The sequence below is a fragment of the Plecotus auritus genome (assembly GCF_963455305.1).
Source record: "Plecotus auritus genome assembly, chromosome: 9".
Taxonomy (NCBI): domain Eukaryota; kingdom Metazoa; phylum Chordata; class Mammalia; order Chiroptera; family Vespertilionidae; genus Plecotus; species Plecotus auritus.
In genome coordinates this window covers 109561756-109586988 of record NC_137783.1, presented here as the reverse complement: position 1 = coordinate 109586988, position 25233 = coordinate 109561756, and the positions used below count along the sequence as shown (strand labels likewise).

The 25233-nt window shown below is 43.4% G+C and overlaps 1 protein-coding gene across 3 annotated transcripts in view; it reads right to left on the bottom strand.

Moving 5' to 3' along the window:
* The window catches only part of XRRA1 (X-ray radiation resistance associated 1), a gene marked incomplete at both ends in the record, with an annotated part of 50741 nt that overhangs the window by 14341 nt on the left and 11167 nt on the right, over positions 1-25233 (bottom strand). For all 3 annotated transcript variants that reach the window (XM_080687786.1, XM_080687784.1, XM_080687785.1), the window contains 6 exons: positions 8257-8382; positions 9753-9793; positions 12649-12866; positions 13550-13678; positions 17957-18090; positions 23601-23698. In XM_080687786.1, the coding sequence (XP_080543912.1) occupies positions 8257-8382; positions 9753-9793; positions 12649-12866; positions 13550-13678; positions 17957-18090; positions 23601-23698 (746 nt within the window). The remainder of the gene's footprint in view (positions 1-8256; positions 8383-9752; positions 9794-12648; positions 12867-13549; positions 13679-17956; positions 18091-23600; positions 23699-25233) is intronic.

The following is a 25233-nucleotide window of genomic DNA, read 5'->3' as shown; positions in this document are numbered from 1 at the left end:
TAATTGACCATCACTCCATCACAAAGATGGCTGCACCCACAGCTGAGGCCAAGTTCCCATAAGGAGCCTTAACAAGCAATCAGCAGGGACATGAGGCTAGCCCTCCCCCGCCCCCGTGGGGCTTGACAGGGGACTTTAGGCCATGCCCCTCACCCAGCGGGGCTTGACGGGGGACCTGAGGCTGCGCCCCCCCCTACCTGGTGGGGCTTGATGGGGTACCTCAGGCCATGCCCCCCACCCAGCGAGGCTTGACAGGGGATCTCAGGCTGTGTCTCCCACCTGGCGGGGTTTGATGGAGGACCTCAAGGTGCGTCCCCCACCCCGGTCTGGGCTGGAGGACCTCAGGCCATGCCCCCCCATCCTGGCACTGGGCCAGGGGACCTGAGGCTACTCCCCCTATCCCACAGGGATTGACAAGGGTGGGACTGGCCGGGTCTGGATCTAGCCCAATGGGGGGGGGTGGCTCATGTGGTTTTGAGGTGCATGTGGATGGGTGGGGACTTGACTCTGGGTCCCGTGGTGAGCCCCAGACTCTGACAGGAGGAAGGTTTTCATATACATTTTACTAATTTTCTTTCATCTCTGACACTTCTATTATGGAGAAAGGGCAAATAGCAATATTAAATTATTTTCTCTAATTAAGCCCCTTTTAATGTGCACGAATTTCATGCACTGGGTCACTAGTCAATAATAACTTTAAATGTAAATGAACTAAATGCTCCAATCAAAAGACATCAAGTGATTTAATGGATAAAAAAACATGACCCATATATATGCTGTCTACAAGAGACCCATCTCAGAACAAGGGACTCACACAGACTGAAAGTGAAGAGATGTAAAAATATCTTTCAGACAAATGGAAATGAAAAAAAAGCTGGGGTAGCAATACTTATATCTGACAAAATAGACCTCAAAGTGAAGGCCATAACAAGAGAAAAGGAAGGCTACTTCATAATACTAAAGGGATCGATACAACAAGAGGATATAACCCTGGTAAACATATATGCACCCAATGCAGGAGCACCCAAATACATAAAAAAAAAAAAAAAAACTCCTAGAAGATATCAAGGGAGAGTTCTACAACAATACAATCATAGCAGGGGACTTTAATACCCCATTGACATCACTGGATAAATCCTCTAGACAAAAAATCAGCAAAGAAACAGCAATCCTAAATGACTCACTAGATCAGATGTAATTAATTGACATCTTCAGAACATTTCACCCCAAAGCCATGGAATATACATTCTTCTCAAGTGCACATGGGACATTTTCAAAGATAGACCACATATTTGGTCACAGGCAAAGTCTCTCCAAATTCAAAAAGATTTAAATCATATCAATCATCTTCTCAGACTACAATGACATAATATTAGAAATAAACTACAATAAAAACAATAAAAAAAATTCAAACACTTGGAAGCTGAATAACATGCTATTAAACAACTAGAGGCCTGGTGCATGAAAATTCATGCACTGGAGGAAGGGCGGTCCCTCAGCCCAGCCTGCGCCCTCTAACAGTCTGGGAGCCCTCAGGGGTGGGAGGTGACCCGGCGATCATGGGAAGGTGATGCCCCCATCACACCTCTGCTGATGCCACTTCTGGCAGCGCAAGCCTCAGCTGGCCCTGGTTACCTGAGACTCGGGCGGCCCTGGGCGGCTGGGCAGCTGCCATCCAAGGCTTGCCGGCACCTCGGGCTGGCCCTGAGCAGCTGGGGGGCTGAGGGGACTGGGGGACTCCGGAGGCAGACGCGTGGAGTGGCCAGACCCGCCTGGAGGCAGGCCCAGCCTTGCCACGTGCCTGCCACCCCGGCAGGGCTGAGGGGACTGGGCACTGCCATCTTGTGGCTGTGGGTGCCGCCATCTTTAAGGGCGTGGCATTCAATTAGCATATTCCCTTCTTATTGGCTCTAGGATCCGCCATCTTTGTGAGGGCATGACGGTCAATTAGCATATTCCCTCTTTATTAGATAGGATGATTGGGTTACCACAGAGATCAAAGAAGAAATTAAAAACATCCTGGAAATGAATGACAATGAAAACACAACAATCCAAAATCTATGGGACACAGTGAAAGCAGTCCAGATTGGGAAGTTTATAGCTCTACTGGCCTACCTCAAAAAACAAGAAAAAATCATAATAAATCATCTAACTCTACAACTTAAAAAACTAGAAAGAAAGCAACAAGAAAAACCCAGAGTGAGCAGAGGAAGGAGATAATAAAGATCAGAGCAGAAATAAATGACATAGAGACCAAAATAACAATACAAAATATCAATGAAACCAAGAGCTGGTTCTTTGAAAGGATGAACAAGATTGATGAACCTCTAGCCAGGCTTACCAAGAAGCAAAGAGAGAGGACCCAAATAAACAAAATCAGAAATGAAGAGAGGAGAAATAACAACAGACCCCACAGAAATATAAAGGATTGTTAAAAAATACTATGAACAACTCTATTCCAACACACCAGACAACCTAGAGGAAATGGACATATTCCTAGAAAAATACAACCTTCCAAAACTCTATCAGGAAGAATCTAAAAATCTCAATAGGCTGATAACTATGGAGGAAATTGAAGCAGTCATCAAAAAGCTTCTAGCAAACAAAAGCCCGGGGCCAGACGGCTTCACAGAGCAGTTTTACCAAACATTCAAAGAAGAACTAAAACCTATCCTCCTCAGATTATTCCAAAAAATTCAAGAGGAAGGAACACTTCCAAGCTCATTCTATGAAGCCAGCATGACCCTAATACCAAAACCAGATAAAGACAACACAATGAAAGAGAATTACAGGCCAATATCCCTCATGAACATAGATGCCAAAATCCTCAACAAGATTCTAGAAAATCGGATCCAACATTACATCAGAAAGATCATACATCATGACCAAGTAGTATTTATCCCGGGAAGGCAAGGATGGTACAATATCCTCAAATTAATAAACGTGATACATCACGTAAACAAACTGAAAGATAAAAATCACAGTCATATTAATTGATGCAGAAAAAGCATTTGACAAAATCCAACACCCTTTCTTGATAAAAATCCTCAGCAAAATGGGAATAGAGGGATCATACCTCAATATAATAAAAGCCTTATATGACAAACCTACAGCCAACATCATACTCAATGGGCAAAAAATAAAACCATTTCCCCTAAGAACAGGAACGAGACAGGGATGTCCACTTTCACCACTCCTGTTCAACATAGTACTGGAAGTGCTAGCCATAGCAATTAGACAAGAAGAAGAAATAAAAGGTATCCAAATTGGAAAAGAAGATGTAAAACAGTCCTTATTAGCAGATGACATTATACTGTACCTAGAAAACCCTAAAGACTCCATCAAAAAATTATTATACTTAATAAATGAATTCGGCAATGTAGCAGGATACAAAATTAACGCCAAGAAATCTATGGCATTTTTATACACCAATAGTGAACTTACAGAAAGAGAGATTAAAAAAACAATCCCTTTTACCATCACACCAAAAAAACTCAAGATACCTAGGAATAAACTTATTTACTAAGGAGGTAGAAGACCTATACTCGGAAAAAAGAGATAGAGGAAGACATAAACAGATGGAAGAACATACCGAGTTCATGGATGGTAGAATCAACATCATTAAAATGTCCATACTACTCAAGGCAATCTATAGATTCAATGCATTCCCCATTGAAATACAAATGGCATATTTCACAGACCTAGAACAAACTCTCCAAAAATTCATCTGGAATAAAAAAAAAAGACCCCGAATAGCCACAGCAATCCTGAGAAAGAAGAACTAAGTAGGTTGGATCTCAATACCAGTTATCAAGCTGTATTACAAAGCCACTGTTCTCAAAACAGCCTGGTACTGGAACAAGAACAGACATATAGACCAATGGAATAGAATAGAGAACCCAGAAATCGACCCAAACCATTATGCTCAATTAATATTTGACAAAGGAGGCAAGAGCATACAATGGAGTCAAGACAGTCTCTTCAATAAATGGTGTTGGGAAAATTGGACAGATACATGCAAAATAATGAAACTACACCATACACAAAAATAAACTCAAAATGGATAAAGGGCTTCATGAAAGACGGGAAACCATAAAAATATTAGAGGAATCCACAGGCAGCAAAATCTCAGACATATGCTGAAGCAATATCTTCACTGATACAGCTCCTAGGGCAATAGAAACTAAAGAGAAAATAAATAAATGGGACTACATCAAAATAAAAAGCTTCTGTACAGCAAAAGAAACTATCAACAAAACAACAAGAAAGCCCACTGCATAGGAGAACATATTTGCCAATGTCATCACCGATAAGGGTTTAATCTCCAACATTTACAGAAAACCCTAAAGACTCCATCAAAAAATTATTATACTTAATAAATGAATTCGGCATACAACTTAACAAAAGGAAGATAAACAACCCAATCAAAAAACGGGCAATGGACCTAAATAGATACTTTTCAAAAGAGGACATACAGAAGGCCAAGAGACATATGAAAACATGCTCAAAGTCATTAATCATCCAAGAGATGCAAATCAAAATGACAATGCGGTACCATCTCACACCTGTCAGAATGGCTATCATCAACAAATCAACAAATGACAAGTGCTGACGAGGATGTGGAGAAAAAGGAACCCTCATGCACAGCTGGTGGGAATATAGACTGGTGCAGCCACTGTGGAGAACAGTATGGAGTTTCCTCAAAAAACTAAAAATGAAACTCCCATTTGACCCAGTGATCCCACTTCTAGGAATATATCCCAAGAAACTAGAAACACGAATCAGAAAGGATATATGCACCCCTATGTTCATAGCAGCACAATTCACCATAGCTAAGATTTGGAAACAGCCTAAGTGCCCATCAGCAGATGAGTGGATTAAAAACTGTGGTACATCTACACAATGGAATATTACGCTGCAGTAAAAAAGAAGAAATTCTTACCATTTGCAACAGCATGGATGGAACTGGAGAGCATTATGCTAAGCGAAATAAGCCAGAGAAAGGTAAATATCACATGATCTCACTCACTTGTGGAATATAATGAACAACATAAACTGATGAACAAAAACAGATCCAGAGACAGAGAAGTATCGATCAGACCGTCAAACCTCAAAGGGAAGGCAGGGGAGAGTGGGGGTAAGGGGAAGAGATCAACCAAAGGACTTGTATGCATGCATATAAGCCTAACCAATGGATACAGACACCAGGGGGGTGAGGGCATGAGTGGGAAGGGGGCAGGGGAATAAGGACATATATGTAATACTTTAATCAATAAAGAAAAAAAAATAAAAAGAAGAAATCAGCTAAAAATTTTAATGAATTGCTAAAGGCCAAGTGTGGGCTAGAGTAGTGGTTGGCAAACTGCGGCTCGCGAGCCACATGGGGTTTGCAAGCCGTGGTTTGCCGCTCTGTTGACTAATGAGTTTGCCGACTACTGGGCTAGAGTAAGAGAACAGGGTGCAGACACAAGGGGAATTCACACCCATTTGTGTGTGAAAGACTAGACACAGGAAGGGAGGCTGGAGAACCCCCTCCTCAGGGTGTAGGCCTGGAGAAGTTGAGCAGCTGCCACTGCAGGAAAGGCAGGAATTAGAGGTCTCCTACAGCTGAGAGAGAGGTAAAACTATGAGAAAGACCTGTTCTTGAGACATAGGGACACAGGGCCTACTTAAGACTGGGGTTGGACCCTCCCTTTGGCCACGTTACCCCTGTTACCACCAGACTAGCCAGCACTAAATAATAAGAAAAACCAGTCTATTGATGGGGAAGGAACAAGTGTGTGGATATAAACCCCTCCGATGTAGGAACCCAGGGAAGGCTGCAAGCTGAGGCCAAAGTGGGAACATGGAAAAATGCTCTGGCACCCCAGCAAAAACCAGCTATATGCTGTCTCAAAGAGAAGTGCTTTAAATATAAAACTATAATTTGGTTGAAAGTAAAAGGATAGAAAGAGATATACTATGCCAATAGTAAGAGTATGCTGTGTATCTCTATTAAAATCAGATAAAATGGACACCAAGATAAGGATGTTATTAGATCCAAAGAGAGACAGTCACAATAATGAAAGGATCAACATATACAGATATGTATTAAAATTCTAAGTGTATATACCTGATAGTAGAGCTTCAAAACACATGCAGCAAAAACTGACAAAACTAACGTGAGAATAAAAACCAAATACACAGTCATGACTAGAGATTTTAACACACAGCTCTCCATAACAGCTCCGAGTGATACTATCAACCACCTTAACTTAATTGATATATATTAAGAGAAAGAGAGAAAGAGAGAGAGAGAGAGAGAGAGAGAGAGAGCGCACTAACCCCCCAAAATTGCAGAATACACGTTTTTTCCTAAATGAACATGGAATGTCCATGAAGATAGAATATAGGGTGGACCATAAAACAAGCTTAAACAGATTTCAGAAGAATAAAATCCTACAGCTTATGTTATCTGACCACAGCAGAATTAAATTAGAAACAAACAAATATAAGACATATAAAAGAGCTCCATATATTTGGAAATTGACTCACTTCTACACAATCCATGAGTCAAAGAAAAAAATCACAATAAAACTTTTAAATATTTTAATTGAATGAAAATAAAAACATGCCCTAGCCGGTTTGGCCTGCGGACTGAAGTATCCCGGGCACATGCCTGGATTTCGGGCTCGATCCCCAGTAGGGGGCGTGCAGGAGGTCTGATCAATGATTGTCTCTCAGCATTGATGTTTCTGTCTCTGTCTCCCTCTCCCTTCCTCTCTGAAATAAATACAAATATATTTAAAATAAAATAAAAACACAAATCACAATTTGTAGGATGCAGCTAAAACAATGCTTATATTAAAGAAAGGTCTGCTTGGCTGGTGAGGCTCCATGGTTAAGCATAGATCTATAAACCAAGAGGTCACTGGTTCGATTCCTGGTCAGGGCACATGCTCCCGTTGTGGGCTTGATCCCCAGTAGAGGGTGTGCAGGCGGCAGCCATTCAATGATGTTTCTCTCCTATCGTTGTTTCTGTCTCTATCCCTATCCCTTCCTCTCTCTCTCTCTCTCTAAAAATCAATAAAAACATATTTTTTTAAAAAAGAAGAAGAAAGATCTAAATCAATGGCCTAAAATTATACTACTTGGGAAACTAGAAAAAGAAGAGCAAATTAAATTCATTGAGTAGGATAAAAGTAAAGTTTTGAGCAGAAATTAATAAAATGAAAAACAGACAAATAAAAGAGAAATACAGTGAAACCAGCAGCTAGTTTAATAATAAAGCATTCAATAAAAGGAATAACTTCTAACTATCTTGGATCAATAAAATAAGACACAAATTACCAATTGCAAAAATGAAAGAGGATTCCATAACACACTTATGGTCCACTTTGCACAGGGTGAGAAGATCACTCAATGGGGAAAGAATAGTCTTTTCAATAAATGATGTTGAGAAAACCTCTATTTCACACCACATACAAAGATGAACTCAAAATAGATCAAAGACTTAAATGTCAAAGCTAAAATGATAAAACCCTTAGAAGAAAACACTTGGGGGGTTTAGCTGATAGACCAATGTAAGCAGAGTACCTTAAAAGTTGTCTGCATTTCAGACTTGAGTAGGGCTCTGTCAGTGGGGTTTACAGGAATTAAAACAGGGTATGAATATTGGCAAAATATATTAACGTAAAACATGTTAAGGAAACACATGTTAAATCTGTCCCATGGACTTTATATCTGCTGTTCCTTAGGGCTAGAACATTTCTCTATACTCTACCCTTACTTTTCACCTCATTAAATTCATTGATTCAGATCTCAATTTAAATACCTCTCTCTCCAGAATCTTCCCTAATCCCAAATTTTAGGTTAGACACCCTTCCCCATCCCCATCATATATCAATTTCTTTATAACACTAAACATGCTTATATTGTGATTATATATATATATATAGAGAGAGAAAGATATATAAATATCTATCTTTCTCTATAGTGACAGCCCCATAAGGGCAGGACCCAATCTTTCTTTACACAGCTGTATACCCAAGCCTAAAACAGAGCCTGATACATGACAACTGCTAAATAAATATCTGTGACTGAATGGATGGACTCCTGCCTTGGCCTAAACTCCCTCCACTTCCTCTACCCTGAGAATTCCTGAGCCCCAGACCTATAATGCAGGGAATTAGAGGGCTGGCCTTTAGGCCAGAGCAGCTGGCATCCCACCCCCCAATCTGTGCCCCTGAGGAAATAGGTAGAGAAGCAAAAAGTCACCTTGTTGTAGGCCAGGCTAAGGCACCTCAGCTCTGGGAAGGGTGGGGCCAGCGTCTGGTTCCTGGCCTTCAGTAACTTCACGGGAAGAATCTCAAATATGGGAGGAAGTGCACATACCTTGGTTGTCTTAGAGGGAAAAAAAAGTCCAAGTCAAAGTGCCTTGATGATAAAGAAGTTGAAAGCCACCGAGGGCCGGCATGCCCTTCCTATGGGGTGTGGTGAAAAGAATAGCCATTGAGAAAAGCTTGGACAGAAGATACATCTAGGGTCATAAAGGAAGATGTCTCCAAGGGCCCAGAGTTCTGGTTCCAAGTTCTCTGAGATCACATGTGAGTGAATTCTCCAGCACCCAAAGTTCCAGTTTCAAGTTCTCTGAGGCCAAAGGCTAGTAGCGCTGGTGTAGACATCAGAGGTTCTTTGTCCCCGCCTCCCACACTGTCCTACAGCACTTATCCTGAAATGGACCCTCCTTCTACACAACTGGGCTAAAATTCCTCCAGAGGACAAAGGGGAGTTGCTTGCATTGTTTAGGGGACTTTTCCTAGTGGGGAGACAGAGAAGAGTGACCTGAACCTTGAACACCTGGCTGATGGGTTAGCTCACGTCCTACAGTGGAGGCTCCTCATGGCAGGATGGAACAACAGCTAAGTCCTGAATCACTTCAGGCAGGCTGTGGGGCCTGAACGTGGCCCAGTGTGCATCTGGGTAACTTGCAGGGTCTTGGCCTCTCAGCACAACCCAAGTTGCCTGAGGGTCAACATGTTTGATCAAACAGAAAATTGAAATAGCTGGGTTAACCGTTCCTAACTCAGTTCACTCACTGATTCCTGAGTTAGATGGAACCCAAGGAAATTACAAGGTAGATGTTGGGCTACTGACTGGGTTCAAATGAACAAGATTCTCTTCCAGGCTCCATTAGCTAATGTGTAGTTGTACTTCATACTGTAAAATAAATCAACACTTAGTGCATCAATCTTCGTGAGCTTGGGTAGTAAGTGTTTACCTTGACAGAAAAACCAGTATTCTGGGCTAACAAAAATAAAGTGGCTAAGCCAGTGGCATGAAGGATTAGACCCTGGGCTGGTGTAACTGGCAAGTACCATTCGTTTCGGGGGACTCTCATTAGGAGCTAATGAAATCCATCTGGTGGCAGCTTTACTTCAATGCCAGCTTGATCACTTGAGGCAGCAGCCTCCACTTATTGAGTAGCATCTGAGCACAGTGAATGCGGCCCATACACTGTGTGAGGTCCAGGACCTGCCTGCCTAGTCCATCACTGCATCTCCACAGGCCAGCACAGTGCCCGGCATGTGATAGGTACATGGGAAATATTTGTTCAACGAATCAGTTTCTTCAATGTCATATGTATAAATACCTCTCCATAACTCCAAATGTGATATGTATAAATGTCTCTCCAAATGGCTCCAATAACTCATTTTTGTTTATAAAAATTTGTTCTAACTCAAGGACACAAATATAAAATAAACAGTGCTTACCTCTGAGGTTGAGAATCCAGGGTAAGGTGAGAACACAACCTCTGAAACAAAAGAGAAATAGAACAAAGGTTGGTGAGAGCATGGAGTGACTCCAGAGAGGCCAGAGTCTGGGCCAGCCACCCACTGTGTACAGCAGACTGCGTCCTAGAGGGGTCCTCACTGGTGGTTAGCACCAATGCTAAATGGGAAGAGGAGCTGGCTATGACATCTGTCAGGAATAAGACCTTTGCACTTAAAATAAAATCCAAACTCCTAGGCAAGGCCTTTGAGGTCCTGCCTGACCTGGCCCCTGCCTACTTTTCCAATCTTATCTCATGCTACCCTGCACTCCTCACTTATTATACTGACCTTCTTTTTGACTTAGCAACATACAAGCTCTTTCTAGCCTCAGAACTACTGGGAAGTTAGTATTGATCAGAAGACAAACCAATGCATCTTAGAAGAGAGAAATGTGGATAAAAGATATGTCAGAGGATTTAAAAATATTATTTGTTATATTAGTAGAAATGGAATGTGTTAAGACAGTGAATTCAGGAGAAAGGCTAAGAATAACCAGCAGCTAAGATTTGGAAACAGCCTAAGTGCCCATCAGCAGATGAGTGGATTAAAAAACTGTGGTACAATGGAATACTATGCTGCGGTAAAAAAGGAGTTCTTACCATTTGCAACAGCATGGATGGAACTGGAGAGCATTATGCTAAGTGAAATAAACCAGTCAGAAAAGATAAATATCACATGATCTCACTCATTTATGGAATGTAATGAACAACATAAACTGATGAACAAAAACAGATCCAGAGACAGAGAAACCTCGATCAGACCATCAAACCTCAGAGGGAAGGTAGGGGAGGGTGGGGGTAAGGAGGAGAGATCAACCAAAGGACTTGTATGCATGCATATAAGCCTAACCAATGGACACAGACAACAGGGGGGTAAGGGCATGAGTGGGGGGGATGGAAGGGGATAATGGGGGAATAAGGACACATATGTAATACTGTAATCAATAAAGAAATTTAAAAAAAGAATTTAATGAGATAAGCTATGTAAAGCATTTAGCACAGTGCATGACTCATACAAAGTTTTCAATAAATGTCAATTAATATTGAAAAAAAAAAGAATAACAAGCAGCATTGTAGTAAGGGAGAGGCTGCAGAGTGATGTCATTTTGGGGAGCATCAGAAAGAGATGAGCCAATAAACAGTTGAGTTCAACCTAATAAATCAGAGCTTTGACCGAGACTACATCCGGTGCAGGCATCACTCACCTTTGCTCCAGCTAATGAGACCCTTTTCACATGTTAATGATATACTGTAAAAGGTTACATGAAATAACATAAACAATGATAGGGTGGAATACCACATGGCATAACTTCTCCTGTGACTCAGGCTGGAAAGGAGTCTGGGAAAGGTTTGTGCAAGGAACAAAGTAGGCATTAGCAGGAGGAAGGGCTGTGGTCACAGGTGGGGTGCTGAGGAGCAATCCTCTGGGGAGGCAGAGAGCCCCCCCACATCTAGAAAATGAGCTGCAGCATACTAGTACTGCCTGAATGCACGTCCTGCCCTTCCCCGCAATCTCAGGAAGAAACCCAGACATCGCAACCTGCATCCTCAGGTTCTGCTTGGGAATTATTCACCAAAAAGATGGACAATTAAGAATCTCCTTGTATTTTAGGAAAATTAACATTATAAAAAAGTCATTAAATATGAAAAATAGAAGAACTAGCATCTGAAAGAAAAACCACAGGAGAGTTCAGTTAACAAAAAGAAGAAAAACTTTAAAATAGTATAATTGTATTCTCTGAGTAATTTGAAAGGCTATTTCATTCCTAAAACAAAAGCAGGGAAGAGAAGCTATTAACAATTCTGTGAATTTAAAATAGGGTAATCAAATAAAAGACTTAATAAATGTGCTGGATAAATAAGCAGACCCAATTGAAGAGCTAATTCTAAAATGAAAGACTAAGCCGACTCTCAGGATGCAGTGCAAAAAGGCAAAGGAATATGAAGAATAACAGAAAAGAGGACTAGAAGGTAGATCCAGCTTTAAGCAAATGATGGAATTTCAGATGGAGATGACAAAGAGAATGGAAAGGTGAAGAAAACTACATGTCTTTGATTGAAAGAACCTTTAAAGTGCCTCACAGGATAAACAAAAAGAGGTATACATGTACATGCACCTTAGTAAAGTTTCCAAAGGACAAGAGAAATATGTTAAATTCCGGAGAGCAAAAATAGATTTCCTATAGAGAGATGAGAATCAGATTGGCATCACTGGCAACAATGCATCTAGAGGGCAATGGAGTAATATCATCCAAGTTTTAAGGGAAAATTATTTTAAAGCTAGCAATCTCTATTCAACCAAACAAGCATTCAAATATGAAGTGATTTTGAATATTTAGAAACTCAGGAAAGTCTACTACATGTAAACCTTCTTTGAAAGAATAATTTAAACAGCAAAATGAAAAGCAACACACAAAAAGAAACTGTGTTTGTTGCCATCTGGCTTTGTTGGCAGTGGGGTGGCCATCTTGAGACCTCAACAGGAACCAACCTACAAAGACAAGCAAGCTGGCCAAAGACAGCCGAAAAGAGGTTGGAAAGAACCTGAGTCTTTTGAGGACATCAGTGCCCCCAGAATTAACCATCTCTGGAAAGCCTTACCTCTGAGTCTCTTGTTGAGATTTTTTAAAAAAATCAACTTTTGATTAGATTTTAGAAGCATCTTAACTGAGAACTAGTTAGAAAGTCACTGAAATAATTCATGTGAGACCTCCACCTCCCCAGGCCCAATAGCTGAAGTGCAGCAGCTCCACAGGAAACTACCGACTTTCAGAATAAACTCTCAGAAGCTTACTCTCCCCATGGGGTTAGTCTCTGGAACAAGGGGCATCACTCACCTGTCCGGTCATCATCCTTTTTCATGGGCAGTATGGTATAATCCGGATGTTCATCTGAGGCCTCAAATATCCATGATTTGGGCTGCAGACTGGATGGGGGCCCTCTCCGAGGACTCCCTCTGTCTCCAACCCAATCCCCTGAGCCGTTGCGGAGCTGAACCTGCTGTAGGTACGGGATCCGGAAAATCTTGTTTTGGTCCAGGCTTAACTTCTTCAGTCTTCAATTAAGGAAAGTGAATACAGAATCTCGGCAATATTATACTTCAGGGACACATACCAAGCAACTTTAGGGAAGAATATGGACTCAGTCTTGGACACTTACTCTTCTTGTGTGACCTTGAGCCAGTGGCTTAGCCTCTCTGGGCCTCTATATCCCTACCTCTAAAATGGGAATAATATTTATTAACCTTTCAAGGTTCTTGTGAAGATTAAATGAGGTAATGTAAATGGTTTACTGAACAAAGTTGTGTTCAGTAAATGGTAGCTAAATCCAAAGTAATATTTCCAGGGATCTAAAGCTTAACCGTTTAAGTGCCAGCGTTTTCATTACTTCAACCAAAAAAGCGTTAAATTTATCTTTCTGATTCTGATTCTTTTTTATTTTCTTCTGTCTCCTCTCTCAGGGTCAGGATCCTGTATCTGGTAATATCTCCCCTTTCCCCCCTTTCTCTTTGTGGCTTCTAATCCAGTCACATGATCAGAAGTGCCTTTACTGATACTCTACTGTTATGGCTGAGTTAAAGCTCAGAGGGGAGAAATGACTTACCCATGGCCACACAGCAGAGATAAGCGGTGGAGTTGAAATGGAAACCCAGGCCTTTCAACTTCCAGAGTGGCATTCAGGGTGTGAGCTAGGCTGGGGGTTATAGAGGGCCCTGCAGAGAGAGGCTTGTGGCGTTACCTCCTGAGCCCGGCCAGGCTGGCAAAGCAATTGGGGTTGGAGAGTTTGTTGTCATCCAGCATCAGTGTCTCCAGTGCTGGGAACCTCAGGATGTACCTCTTGCTTGTCAGCGATGTTACAGATGTCTCCCTGTGAGTGCAAAGATCTTGGTTAATGAGCAAGGGCAGGGGACAAACTCCACCATCCCCAGGAAGAAATGGAGGATAAGGAATCAATCAAGAAGTCTAACCAACTTGGAAACTTCTCTAGTGGCCCAGAGAGGTTCCTCAGAGAAGGACCAGAACATGTCGTTCCCTCCCCCAACCTTACTCATACATACAGTCTTCTGTATGGAGAAAGGTTCCATCCATTCACTGATAGGCTCTGTGAGACTGGGTTGGGGCAGGATTGGGGCGGGAGGGGATGGGAATTGTAGTTCTCATGGAAAATACCAGAGTGAATGAGGCATGACTGAGTTGGGGAAAGTATTCTGCAGGGAGAACACTGCACATTTTGGGGTCAGGACAGACACTTGGGTATGCTGTCTCACCCCAAGGATGCTCACCATAAGAGCACCAAGAGACAATGCCCTTGACATGGACCACAGCCTTGCCACTGAGTAGGTGGGGTAAGGTAGGCTGGCTGCAGTAAGGCTAACGTGCCTTCATAAAATGCACACATCAGTGAAAAACTGAGAAGTCTCTTTTTAAACTTAAACCCTTGGAGGATTCCCAGAAACACCCAAAAGTGAGATTTAACAGGCTGAGGTCCTGAGTCACACAGATGGGGCAGGAAGTAATGGCATTTTAAGTACTACCATTAATGTGACCTCATTTTTGTCCCCAGGTGGATGAGGTCTAGGTAACTCTTTTTAAGTACATGAAGGCAGATGACTCAAGTCATGTTCTCATTCCATCTCCTCCATACACTCATAAACACACACATTGACATCCAGTCACAAATACATATAGATGCATATAAGCCACAAATAGCAAGAAGGTAGGGTAACATTTCTTCAGAGCTTACTGCATTCCTGGCATTGTGTTAGGTGTTTTTTTTGTTGTTGTTGTTGTTAATTGCACCCCAACTGGGCCGGAGATTGAACCTGCAATGAAGGTGAAGGTACATGCCCTTGACTGGAATGGAACCTGAGACGCTTCAGTCCGAGGGCCGACGCTCTAACCACTGAGCAAATCGGCTAGGGCTGTGTTAGGTGTTTTAGATATGTCCTCTCAGAACGGCACTATGGAAAACAAGTGTTAGTTCCTTTTCAGATGAGAAACTCAAACTCAGAGTGACTTGCTTATAGTCTCAAAGCTAGAAAGTGGCAGAGCTCAAACTTGACTCGAAACCCCAGGCCCTGTCCTGCAGCCCTCACCTCTCACATCACATCTTCAAGGCCCATGTGGATTAAAGGGTGGGGTGATGGAAGGGTAGTTGCTGCCTGTGCCAGAGAGAGCTTGATAAAGATAGGTGGTGAGTTCAAAAGTTCAAAAGGACTTTAACAGTACGCTTAGAGTCAGGAATATTTCCAAGGTGAATTTAGAGAGGGTATAATAGTCATTCACTCATCCATTCATACTCACGACTTTCTTTTACAAACATTTATGGAGCTGGGCACTGAGAATGCAAAGAGAAAAAGAACAAATACATCCTTTCCCTCAAGAGGCTTATAGTTTGTGGAGGAGCAGCATACACTGCACGCAGTGGACAAAGGCTACTACAGAGGTGCAAAGCAGGTGGGAGTTACCCGCTCGGTGAGGAAGGCCCAGGGAAGGCAATATTTAAGTTACACCATGAAAAATGCAGAGGGAATTTGCCGTGCTCTTAACCACAGTGATAGAGGGAAAGGAACAGGGAGGAAGAGGATCTCTTTGTGGCTGAACTGTAATGTATTTAGAAGCTCTGGGCAGTTGAGTTTCCCATCACGGGGCCCAGAGAGACCCAGGCAGCTCACCTGTACAGAAAAATGAGGCAAGTCAGAGAGGAGCAGATGTGAAAGCTGACAGAACTGCCTGGCTCCTCCATAACGCCTAGGACCTACCTTTAGTATGGTCCCAATGCATGGCTGTGAGATTCCCCATGACAGTTCTAACTAGAAAGGGAACCAGTCAGATATGGTTTCAGAAAGAGCCCTGGCAGTGTGGAGGGAAATAGGCTTGACATCCAAAGACCAGAGACAACAGAGAAGGAAAGAAGCCTCTGTTCATGAATTTCAAGGTCACAGATGACTCTTTTTTTCTTTCTGAAAGGACCAACTTTCATATACTGAATTTTACAAGAGGGTGCACAGCAGCTCTGCTGATTTATAATTAATTGGCCTTTATTTTACTCCAGTGAAATACTAAACAGCTAAGAAATAAGCCTTCAAAAAAAATTCCTCTTAGACCCCATAATGGAGAAGAAGCTGGCTTTGTCTCTTGTGACAAGTTACAGTGCTTTGCCTTTTAAAAGTTTCACCCTAATTATAACATAGAAAGGTTTGTTTTAAAATAGGGGGGCAGTCATAGGTGGGTGAGGAGGACGAGATGCATGACTTCAGAAGAAAGGATCAGGCTCTCCCACTAAGCCCTTCCCAGGGCCATCCTGGGAGAAGAGCTCTTCGAAGTGGCAGGAGTCTGTTAGCCGTGGAGAGGCCGAGGTTTCCAGCTGTTCAGAGTGGTGCTATTTTTATTATACCTTCTCTTGGCCAAAGGAATTGATAGCATTTAAAATCTGATAGGGTTAACTTAATTTTTTTATGTCCCTTTAGAAGCAGCATGGGAATGGGGATCAAGAGCCCTGAGCTCTGATTCTCCGGCTGCTGCGGCTTTGCTTGCTGGCAGTTCTTCTAGGTGGTGTCAAGCATCTCTGGTCAATTCCTTTATGTGTCTGGTGAAAGGGGGTTTCTTTTATTTTACATTGCAAGACTTGGGCTAAAATTATCGTTCAACTGACTGAACCAAGGGCTGCGGCAAACAAGATGAAATTTAGCACGCTCTAAGGTATGTTCAAATGTCAGATCAGCGCCTGTGATAAGATACAGAAAACCCAACAGGCCAAACACAGGATGAGGGAGGCATGGATTAACAGTTTATTTGAGAAGAAGAGGACTTACAATGTGGCTGCTACAAAGCTAGTGCTCTTTTAGGTGGTGCTGGGAACACAGTGATTAGAAAAAAAAGGAGGTAACAATCCCCCTCTGATCTGTGCTGGTCAAGCCTGAGAGAGACGACTTGTGTGGTCCAGTGGGGCAAGGGAATAGGCCTAATGGGAGAGCTCAAGTACCAGCTGTCAGTCAAAACAAGCATGAGAGCAGTCAAAAGATGGAGTAGGTCAAATATGATTCCCTTCACGCACCCAGAGATAATAATATGATCTATCCAGAAATGGAGATGCAAATAATTCAGAATAGATGAGGTATATGGTGAAATGGGAAAAGGTGAAGAGAAAAGAGGATGGAGAAGTAGGTAGAGTCAATTCTGTAGAGGGATGGTAGTGATGGTTGCACAACCATTTGGATGTACTTAATGCCATGGAAGTGTACACTTAAAAATGGTTAAGATGGGAACGCTTCTGATAGGGAACGGAGGAGGGTCTGAGCTAACCCTTGGAATATATATAAAATCTACGTAAGGAGAAGATATAATGGTCTTAAGTGTGGTCTCTGGAGTCAGATGGATCTGGCTCTGCCACTTACTGGCTTTGTAACTCTAGGTGAGTTATTTATCCTAGCTATGCTTCAATTTCCTTGTCTATAAAATAGGGATGATAATAGGACACCTACTCATAGGTGTGAGGATTAAATGAGTTAATATGTGTTAAGTACTACATATGTATTATTATTTTAATATATTTCTTTATTGATTTCAGAGAAGAAGGGAGAAGGAGAGAGAGATAGAAACATCAATGATGAGAGAGAATCATTGATTGGCTGCCTCCTGCATGCTCCCTACTGGGGATCGAGCCTGCAACCCAGGTATGTGCCCTTGGCCAGAATCGAACTGAGACCCTTCAGTCTGCAGGTTGACACTTTCTCCACTGAGCCAAGCTGGCTAGGGCTATTATTATTATTAAGAGAGGAAGAACCAGTACATTCTGGCCAAAAGGCATGGCTTCAGCAAATGTGCAGAATGGGAATATGCAAAGCTTATTTAGAGGGTTCATGAAGAATAGTCTGGCAAGAGCAATATCCACAATTTACCAGTGACCAATCAGAGGCAAGTAGAGTAACTTGCCAGACACCCGTGTCTCTCCTAATAACACAGAGGAGTGGGGATGCCTATCTGAGGCCTCCCTATCCTTTGGGGTCCTGCTCCCATGGTTGCCTTTACTGGGAGCCTGACTTTACAAGATACTGAACTGCTTTGGACTATTTCCTGGGCTACTTGCACCCAGAGGAAGGTTCACGAAGAAACACATAGATGGAGTCTTGGCTGTAGAACTTACTGCTCTGTGACAGCCAAATTCATGGGCAAGGAGGTGAGCCCATTGCCTGTGAGGAGCAGGACACGAAGGCGTGGCAGAATCCCAAGGTCACAGATGGCCTCCGGATTCAGGCTGTTGAAGGAAAGGTCCAGGAACTATGGAGCAAAGACAAAAGAAGGGGGAACATAAGTACTATGCAGGACAATAATTTTCATACATGAGGTGGGAGCTACTTTTTTTTTTTTAACTTCTGGGGGAGGGGTATCACCCACAGGCTAAAACAATCCTGACTCTCCGGATTAATATTTAAGGTCTATCTGAGTCAGTTCCAACCTATCTGTCAGCCTAAGCTCCCACTGCAAACCTTTATTTATCCTTTGGTACTGGCCAAAGTGACCCCCCCCCCCACCATTCCTTGCCTCACTTTACCTAAGGTCTTAGCTTTAGCTTTTCACTCAACCAGGAATGCTCTTTCTCCATGCATCTCAATCTAAGCCCCAAAGACCAGGTCAGAAGCTGCCTCCTTATAAAACCTTTCCTAACTTTCTGGCTAGGTGGAATCTCTCTCACTCTCCTCTGACTTTGAGTGCTTTATCTAGACTGCTCTGGGGGGGTCTTTCTAGGCTAGGTATCTGCCACAGCTGGATATATGTCTGAGGAATAAGGATATTGGTACATGGATGTGCCTAGCAGAGTCCTGGCACACAGTAGTGGACGAGACCACAAATCCTCTGAGGTTAAGGGCCATGCCACAGTATCTCTGTATCCTTGTAACCTAGCTTAGGACCTGGCACTAGTAGATGCACATAAAAAATCAGCTGAAATGAACTGGCTTATTCAGTTGGCTTATAAGGATAATGACTCCACTTGTCACCCCATCATCAACCACTTTTTAACTGGCCACTAGATTAATGAGATACTTGACTAGTGTCAGGAGGCCAGTCAGGAAACTGAGTTTCTCTCAACAAAGACAAAGGCAATTGGGATAAATGATGTCAGTTCAGTCTTTGTTTTCTCTTTTCTGAGCCTCTCTAAGCACTCACTTTAGCTCTTATGTATGAGTCTGCTTTCTCCCTTCCCTCCCCTCCACCTTCACACACCCATTGGAGCCTGTTGAATGGGGCCAGTTTCAGCATCTTATCCAGTTGGTGCAGGAGCAAGGTCTTTGGTTGGTGGCTTAAGGATTACATAGTCAGTCAGACACGTACAACTGACTGCAGGTCATGGCCAGAGGAAGACTGGGTTTGGTCTGACTCCATTTAGTAATTGATGGACTCTGTAGACCTGGGTTTAAATCCTGGCTAACTGTGTGATCTTGGGCAAATTACTTAACCTGAGTTTCCTTACCTACAAAGTGGAAATACTAATGGGCTCTTATGAGGAATTATATAGGTAAAGCCTTTACCATGGAGTCTAGTACATAGGAAATGCTTAGTTGATGTTGACTGTCATCATCATCATCATCACCATCCCTTCATTCAAGGCTCCTATACTTAAGGTTTACTTTGAACCAGATCCTGTCCTCTGCAAGCTCACTACCTAGTCAGGCAGCTAGATACATATATGTGTATCAAGTAGCAATGCTGCTGGGATAGAGGTCTGAAGCACAAAGGAAGGAATGGTCAGCCCTACCAGGAGTCCAGATAAGCTTCACAGAGCAGGTGACACCTAAGCTGTCCTCAGAGACGAGTCGGTTTTCACCAAATTGTTAAAAGGAAAAAAACATGCAGTGCAGCAAGTGGCACATACAGAAGCCCGGAGGCAGGAGACAGCCTTACTTGTTCGGAAGGCTTATAAATTGTCTGGCTGTAGTAAGAGTCCATGTTATTAAGAGAGAGCTTGATAAGACTAGACAGGCCATGACAGGTGCCAAGCACCTAACGAGTGCCAAGTTTATGCCTTCAGCAGCAAATTCCAAGTTTTGAGAATTCACACAAAGGGGTGATCCCACTTGGCAGAGAAGCAAGCCTTCAAGGAGGAAGACCTGGAAAGCTAGCTCGGATAAGCACAGGTAAAGGTGGGGAAAATTCCCTCCCTCATATCCATATGTGGGTAGTCAACAGACAATGGGTTCTACCTCCTTAATGTCTCTCAAACTTGTTCCCTCCAACCCATTTTTCATACAGTAGCCATAGTGGTTTTTCTACAGTGCAGTTCTGATCCTATTATTCCTGTCCCAAACCCCTCAGTGGATCCCTGGTATCCAGAGGATAGGGTTCAAACTCCTTAGCAAGACTTCCAAGGTTCTCCAGTTTCTCTTCTGTTACCTCTCCAGGCTCATCTAGTCACACTCTACCGTTCCTCACTCTCCATTCCAACCATACTGAGCTGTTTCACCTGTGTTCCAGCTCAGGCGTTGGCACACTAAGGCCTGTGAGCCAAACCCAACCTGCTGACTGTTTTGCTTGGCCTATGAGCCAAGAACGATTTTTATATTTTTATCAATTAAATTTATTGGGGTGACATTGATCAACACGATCATATAGGTTTCAGGTGTGGGTTTCTATGTTACAAGATATTGTAACATTGTATATTGTATATTGCACCATGTGCCCATCACCCAAAGTCAAATCTTCTCCTGTCACTATATTTTTAAATGATTGGAAAAAATCAAAAGAGGAATAACACTGTGAAAATTATGTGTAATTCGAATTTCAGCCTCATAAAGTTGTAGTGGAACACAGCCCTCCTCATTTGTTTTTGTGTTGTCTAAGGTTTCTTCCTTCTACAACAGCAGAGTTTCTTCCTTCTACAACAGCAGAGTTGACTAAGTATGACCATATGGACCACAAAGCCTAAAATATTTACTGTCTGGCCTCTTACAGAAAAAGTTTGCTGACCCTTGTCCTAGCTGCTTTAGCCATTTAATATTAGGTCCAAATTTGCTTTCCATGGAATTAAGGGCGGCTCGAAGAAATGAATAGTCTTAGAATCATAGGTCACGGAATTTCACAGCTGGCCCAGAATTTATAGAGGAGGAAACCTAAGTCCCAGATTATGTGGCCAAGGAGGTATGCCAAAGTAGTGGCAGGACCAAGACTAGAAACAAGTTCTCCTGACTCTCAGGGCAGGGCTCCAGTTGACCCTTTTTCAGATCCGGTTGCAGAGAATCAAATTATGACAAAATTAAGTTTTTCTAAATTGACTCCTGAAGAATTTTACTCTGGGTGGCAGCCTTTCTGGCAAACAAGATTCCTAACCTGGCTACTATATCTGCTGAGTCATATCAAGTTTTATCACACATCAAAATATTCATTACTGTGAGCTTCAAACTCAGGACATTTGACAGGTTTATTCTTTTTCTTAGAGAGCCCTTGCAATTCCAAGAGAGATGAAATTAAATGACTGGCCAAGAGATTTGGTCTTCTCATTTATACTCTGCATCATGACTTTGGTCTGCTCTCTTATGTAAATAAATTCCCTTGGGTAAGGTTGGGTCTGCTGGATAAATACAATCCATCAGAAGCTATCTATAATAATAAAAGGGTAATATGCTAATTAGGCCAGCCGTATTCTGGACGTCTTTTCTGGATGTCCTTCCTGATGAAGCCAGAGCGGGGGGGCAGGGGGGGGGAAGGAAGGGGGAGAGCCTGCCCGGGTCCCAGGTGCCTGCGGGCGGCCGGAGGAGGGAAACCCGGGTCCCAAGTGCTGGAGGGAAGCCGGTGCCGGCAGCCGGGGGAAGAAAGACCTACCCTTGCACGAATTTTTGTGCATCAGGCCTTTAGTCAAACTAAAAAGTAGAGCCTCCAAGAAGTCAGTCATGATCAACCCGTACATCCAAGCTAGTCAGCTCGGGGGGAGGGGGGGGTGGTCAGAGCCCACAGCCGTGTCCCCTCCCCATGGCCCATTGGCACTTGAAACAGGGGTTTAAAATAGTAGGTGTAAGGAAACCAAGATGCCTGGCACCATGCATGACTTGAAAGAGCTCAGTAACTACCTTTTTAAAAGTAAAATAATGAATAAATGGAAGTTCGTAAGAAGCTCACGGGCCTGTAGGTCAGGGTAATGGTTCCCTGTATCTCTAGAGCACCTGGAACCTGTTTCCCACTATATATACTGAAATCTAGCATAAGATGTTTCTAACATAGCACACACAATTGCATCAGTTGTTTTAAATTTACTCTGTTTTATTGGACTTTTAGGACAAGTCTGAGCACCACTCCTATTCTGAATCATAGAAATCCCTGTTATCCTCAATATAACACGGAGAGGAGGTACCATTACATTCAGTATGGCATGCTAAGAATGCAAGGATATAACTGTATTTAATCCGTTTTAGGAGGACTGCCATCCCAAACAGTCACAACTTTGACATATAAAGGACATCAACTTCCTAAAAAATTCACTCTGTGGAAGGTCTTTTCTTGCTGCCCTCTCCTCCCCACTTCCCCAGATTGAGTGGGGGCTTTTATGAAGAAAGGCTGACCACTGATGTTTGAAGATTAAATAATTTAAGTTACCAAGTATTTCGAGTGAACCCCAAGGCTCATGACATACAGACATTTTGCTGAGGTGTGAATCGGAAACACTGCTGCTACAAGGCCAGTGTGTGGGGGAAGAGTCCATTATTCAGCAAGTGAGCCTGGCCAGATGCCCAGCCTCACACCTCGCTCCAGCTCTGTTGTCCTCTCCTCTCCAAGTATACACTGACTCTCAGGTAGTGACAAAAGCTCTGTTTCTTTGTGAAAAGTGGCACTAAAGTTTTCAGGGAAGTTGAAGAGATGATTAACTTGAAGTACAAGAACATGCATAGAAAATGCATGACTACAGGAAATTTAATTTAAGAGAAAGCCAAGAATACAAGCTAATTTTTCTGTATTTTTGAATCTGGGGTTTAGAGAACAGCTGTGGATGTTCAAATGTAAAGAGCCTGCTATAGAACTGATAGAAGTCCTATTTTACTTCATACTCCTTTCTGGGCCTGTGGACTAGGCCAGTGGTCGGCAAACTCATTAGTCAACAGAGCCAAATATCAACACTACAACAATTGAAATTTCTTTTGAGAGCCGAAAACCGACTTCTGCGCATGGGCCACAAAGTTTCAATCGCATTGTACGTGCGCGCCCACACGTGGTATTTTGTGGAAGAGCCACACTCAAGGGGCCAAAGAGCCGCATGTGGCTAGCGAGCCGCAGTTTGCTGACCACTGGACTAGGCCTATAGCCAGCCTTATTTAAGCCCGATGGAACCAATCTGGCTCACTCACACCAGGATGGTCTGTGGAATCAGTCCACATGCCTCTAGTTCAGCTGGTCCAATCTGCGGTACCTAGCACTTAACTTCATGGCTCCTCAACCCCCACTGGATCCAGGACTCCCCTCAAGCTCTCCTTCCTTTAATACTCTGTTTAAACTCACTTTTCTGCATAGACTCCTTTGGATCTGACCTTTGGCAATTATTTTCCAGGGCCCTGCACCATGGCCATAGGAATAATATATTCTCATCTGTTTGCCACTACTGCCATCACCACCACCACCAATCCCATTACCCCCATCACTACCATCAACCCCACTACCCTCCCCAGAGGACTGCCCAGAAGCCAGGGTCTGGCTTTCAAGGCCCAGAAAGCCCCTTCCCAACAGTTGTAAGCAGTCAAGAGAGACCACTATACCCATTCCTTACAGGGAGACGGGTGGGCACCAAAAACTCCCTACCTCCAACTTACTTCCAAGAACTTAAAGTCTCCATGTTTCATGTAGATTGTTTTGATGCCGTTAAACGCAAGCTCCAGTTCCCTTAAGGCTGGAAATGTGTGAAATGCCTCTATAGGGGGAGGAGAAAGAGAATCTTCAGTTGGTGCAGGGCTTAAGATAAAGGTATTAACAGTGGTCGCTTACTGAGTTCCCAGGGGGTTGGGCCAGGCACTGGGAAAGGTGGGTTACATGCATGACCTCTAAGTCTCTAACAATCCTGAAAACTAGCTGAGGAATGAGAGGCTCTGCTAGGCTAAGTGATTTGCTAAAATAGAATTTCTGGTAAGTGAAGGGCCAAAAGTTAACTCTAAGACTGCCTAACTCAAAAGCCCATTTTAAACATTATAATAAAATATAAAATCCTATCTAATAAAAGAGTAATATGCAGATTGACCATCACTCCAACACACAAGATGGCTGCCCCCATGTGGTCAAAGATCCTGCCCCCATGTGGACACAAGATGGCCACCACAAGATGGCCAGCAGGGGAGGGCAGTTGGGGGGGCCAGGCCTGCAAGGGAGGGCAGTTGGGGGGGAACCAGGCCTGCAGGGGAGGGCAGTTGGGGGGGAACCAGGCCTGCAGGGGAGGGCAGTTGGGGGGGACCAGGCCTGCAGGGGAGGGCAGTTGGGGGGAACCAGGCCTGTAGGGGAGGGCAGTTGGGGGCAACCAGGACTGCAAGGGAGGGTAGTTGGGGGGAACCAGGCTGGCAGGGGAGGGCAGTTGGGGGGGACCAGGCCTGCAGGGGAGGGCAGTTGGGGGGAACCAGGCCTGTAGGGGAGGGCAGTTGGGGGCAACCAGGACTGCAAGGGAGGGTAGTTGGGGGGAACCAGGCTGGCAGGGGAGGGCAGTTGGGGGGGACCAGGCCGGCAGAGGAGGGCAGTTGGGGGCAACCAGGCTGGCAAGGGAGGGAAGTTAGGGGCAAACAGGCTGGCAGGGGAACCAATAGGCATCGATCAGGCTGGCAGGGGAGTGGTTAGGGGTGATCAGGCTGGCAGACAGAAGTGGTTAGGGGCAATCAGGCAGGCAGGCAGGCAAGCGGTTGGGAGCCAGCAGTCCTGGATTGTGAGAGGGATGTCCGACTGCCCGTTTAGGCCCGATCCCACCCTCGGGCCTAAACAAGCAGTCAAACATCCCTCGAGGGGTCCCAAATTGGAGAGGGTACAGGCTGGGCTGAGGGACACCCCCCTCCCGTGCATGAATTTTGTGCACTGGGCCTCTAGTAAAAATAATAATAATAATAATTTCTGACCATAAAAGTAAAACATGTCCACCAAAAAAGTAAAAAACACAGAAAATAATAGTTTCCTTTAATCTCAATACCGAGATAACTATTGAAAGTTTCATGTATATATTCCAGACTTTTTCTCATGTGTCTACTGAAACACACACATACACACTTCTTTTTACAGAAATGGAATTATACCATTCACACTGTACTGTGACTTGCTTTTTCCCCCCTTAACAATATGACTTAAGGATTACTCCATGTCAAAACTATAGATCTGCATAATGTCTGAATTATGTTCTACAATTTAGACATACCCTAGTTTATTTAACAATTCCCCTATTGACAGCTTTTAGGCTATCTGGATAAAAGGTAAAAA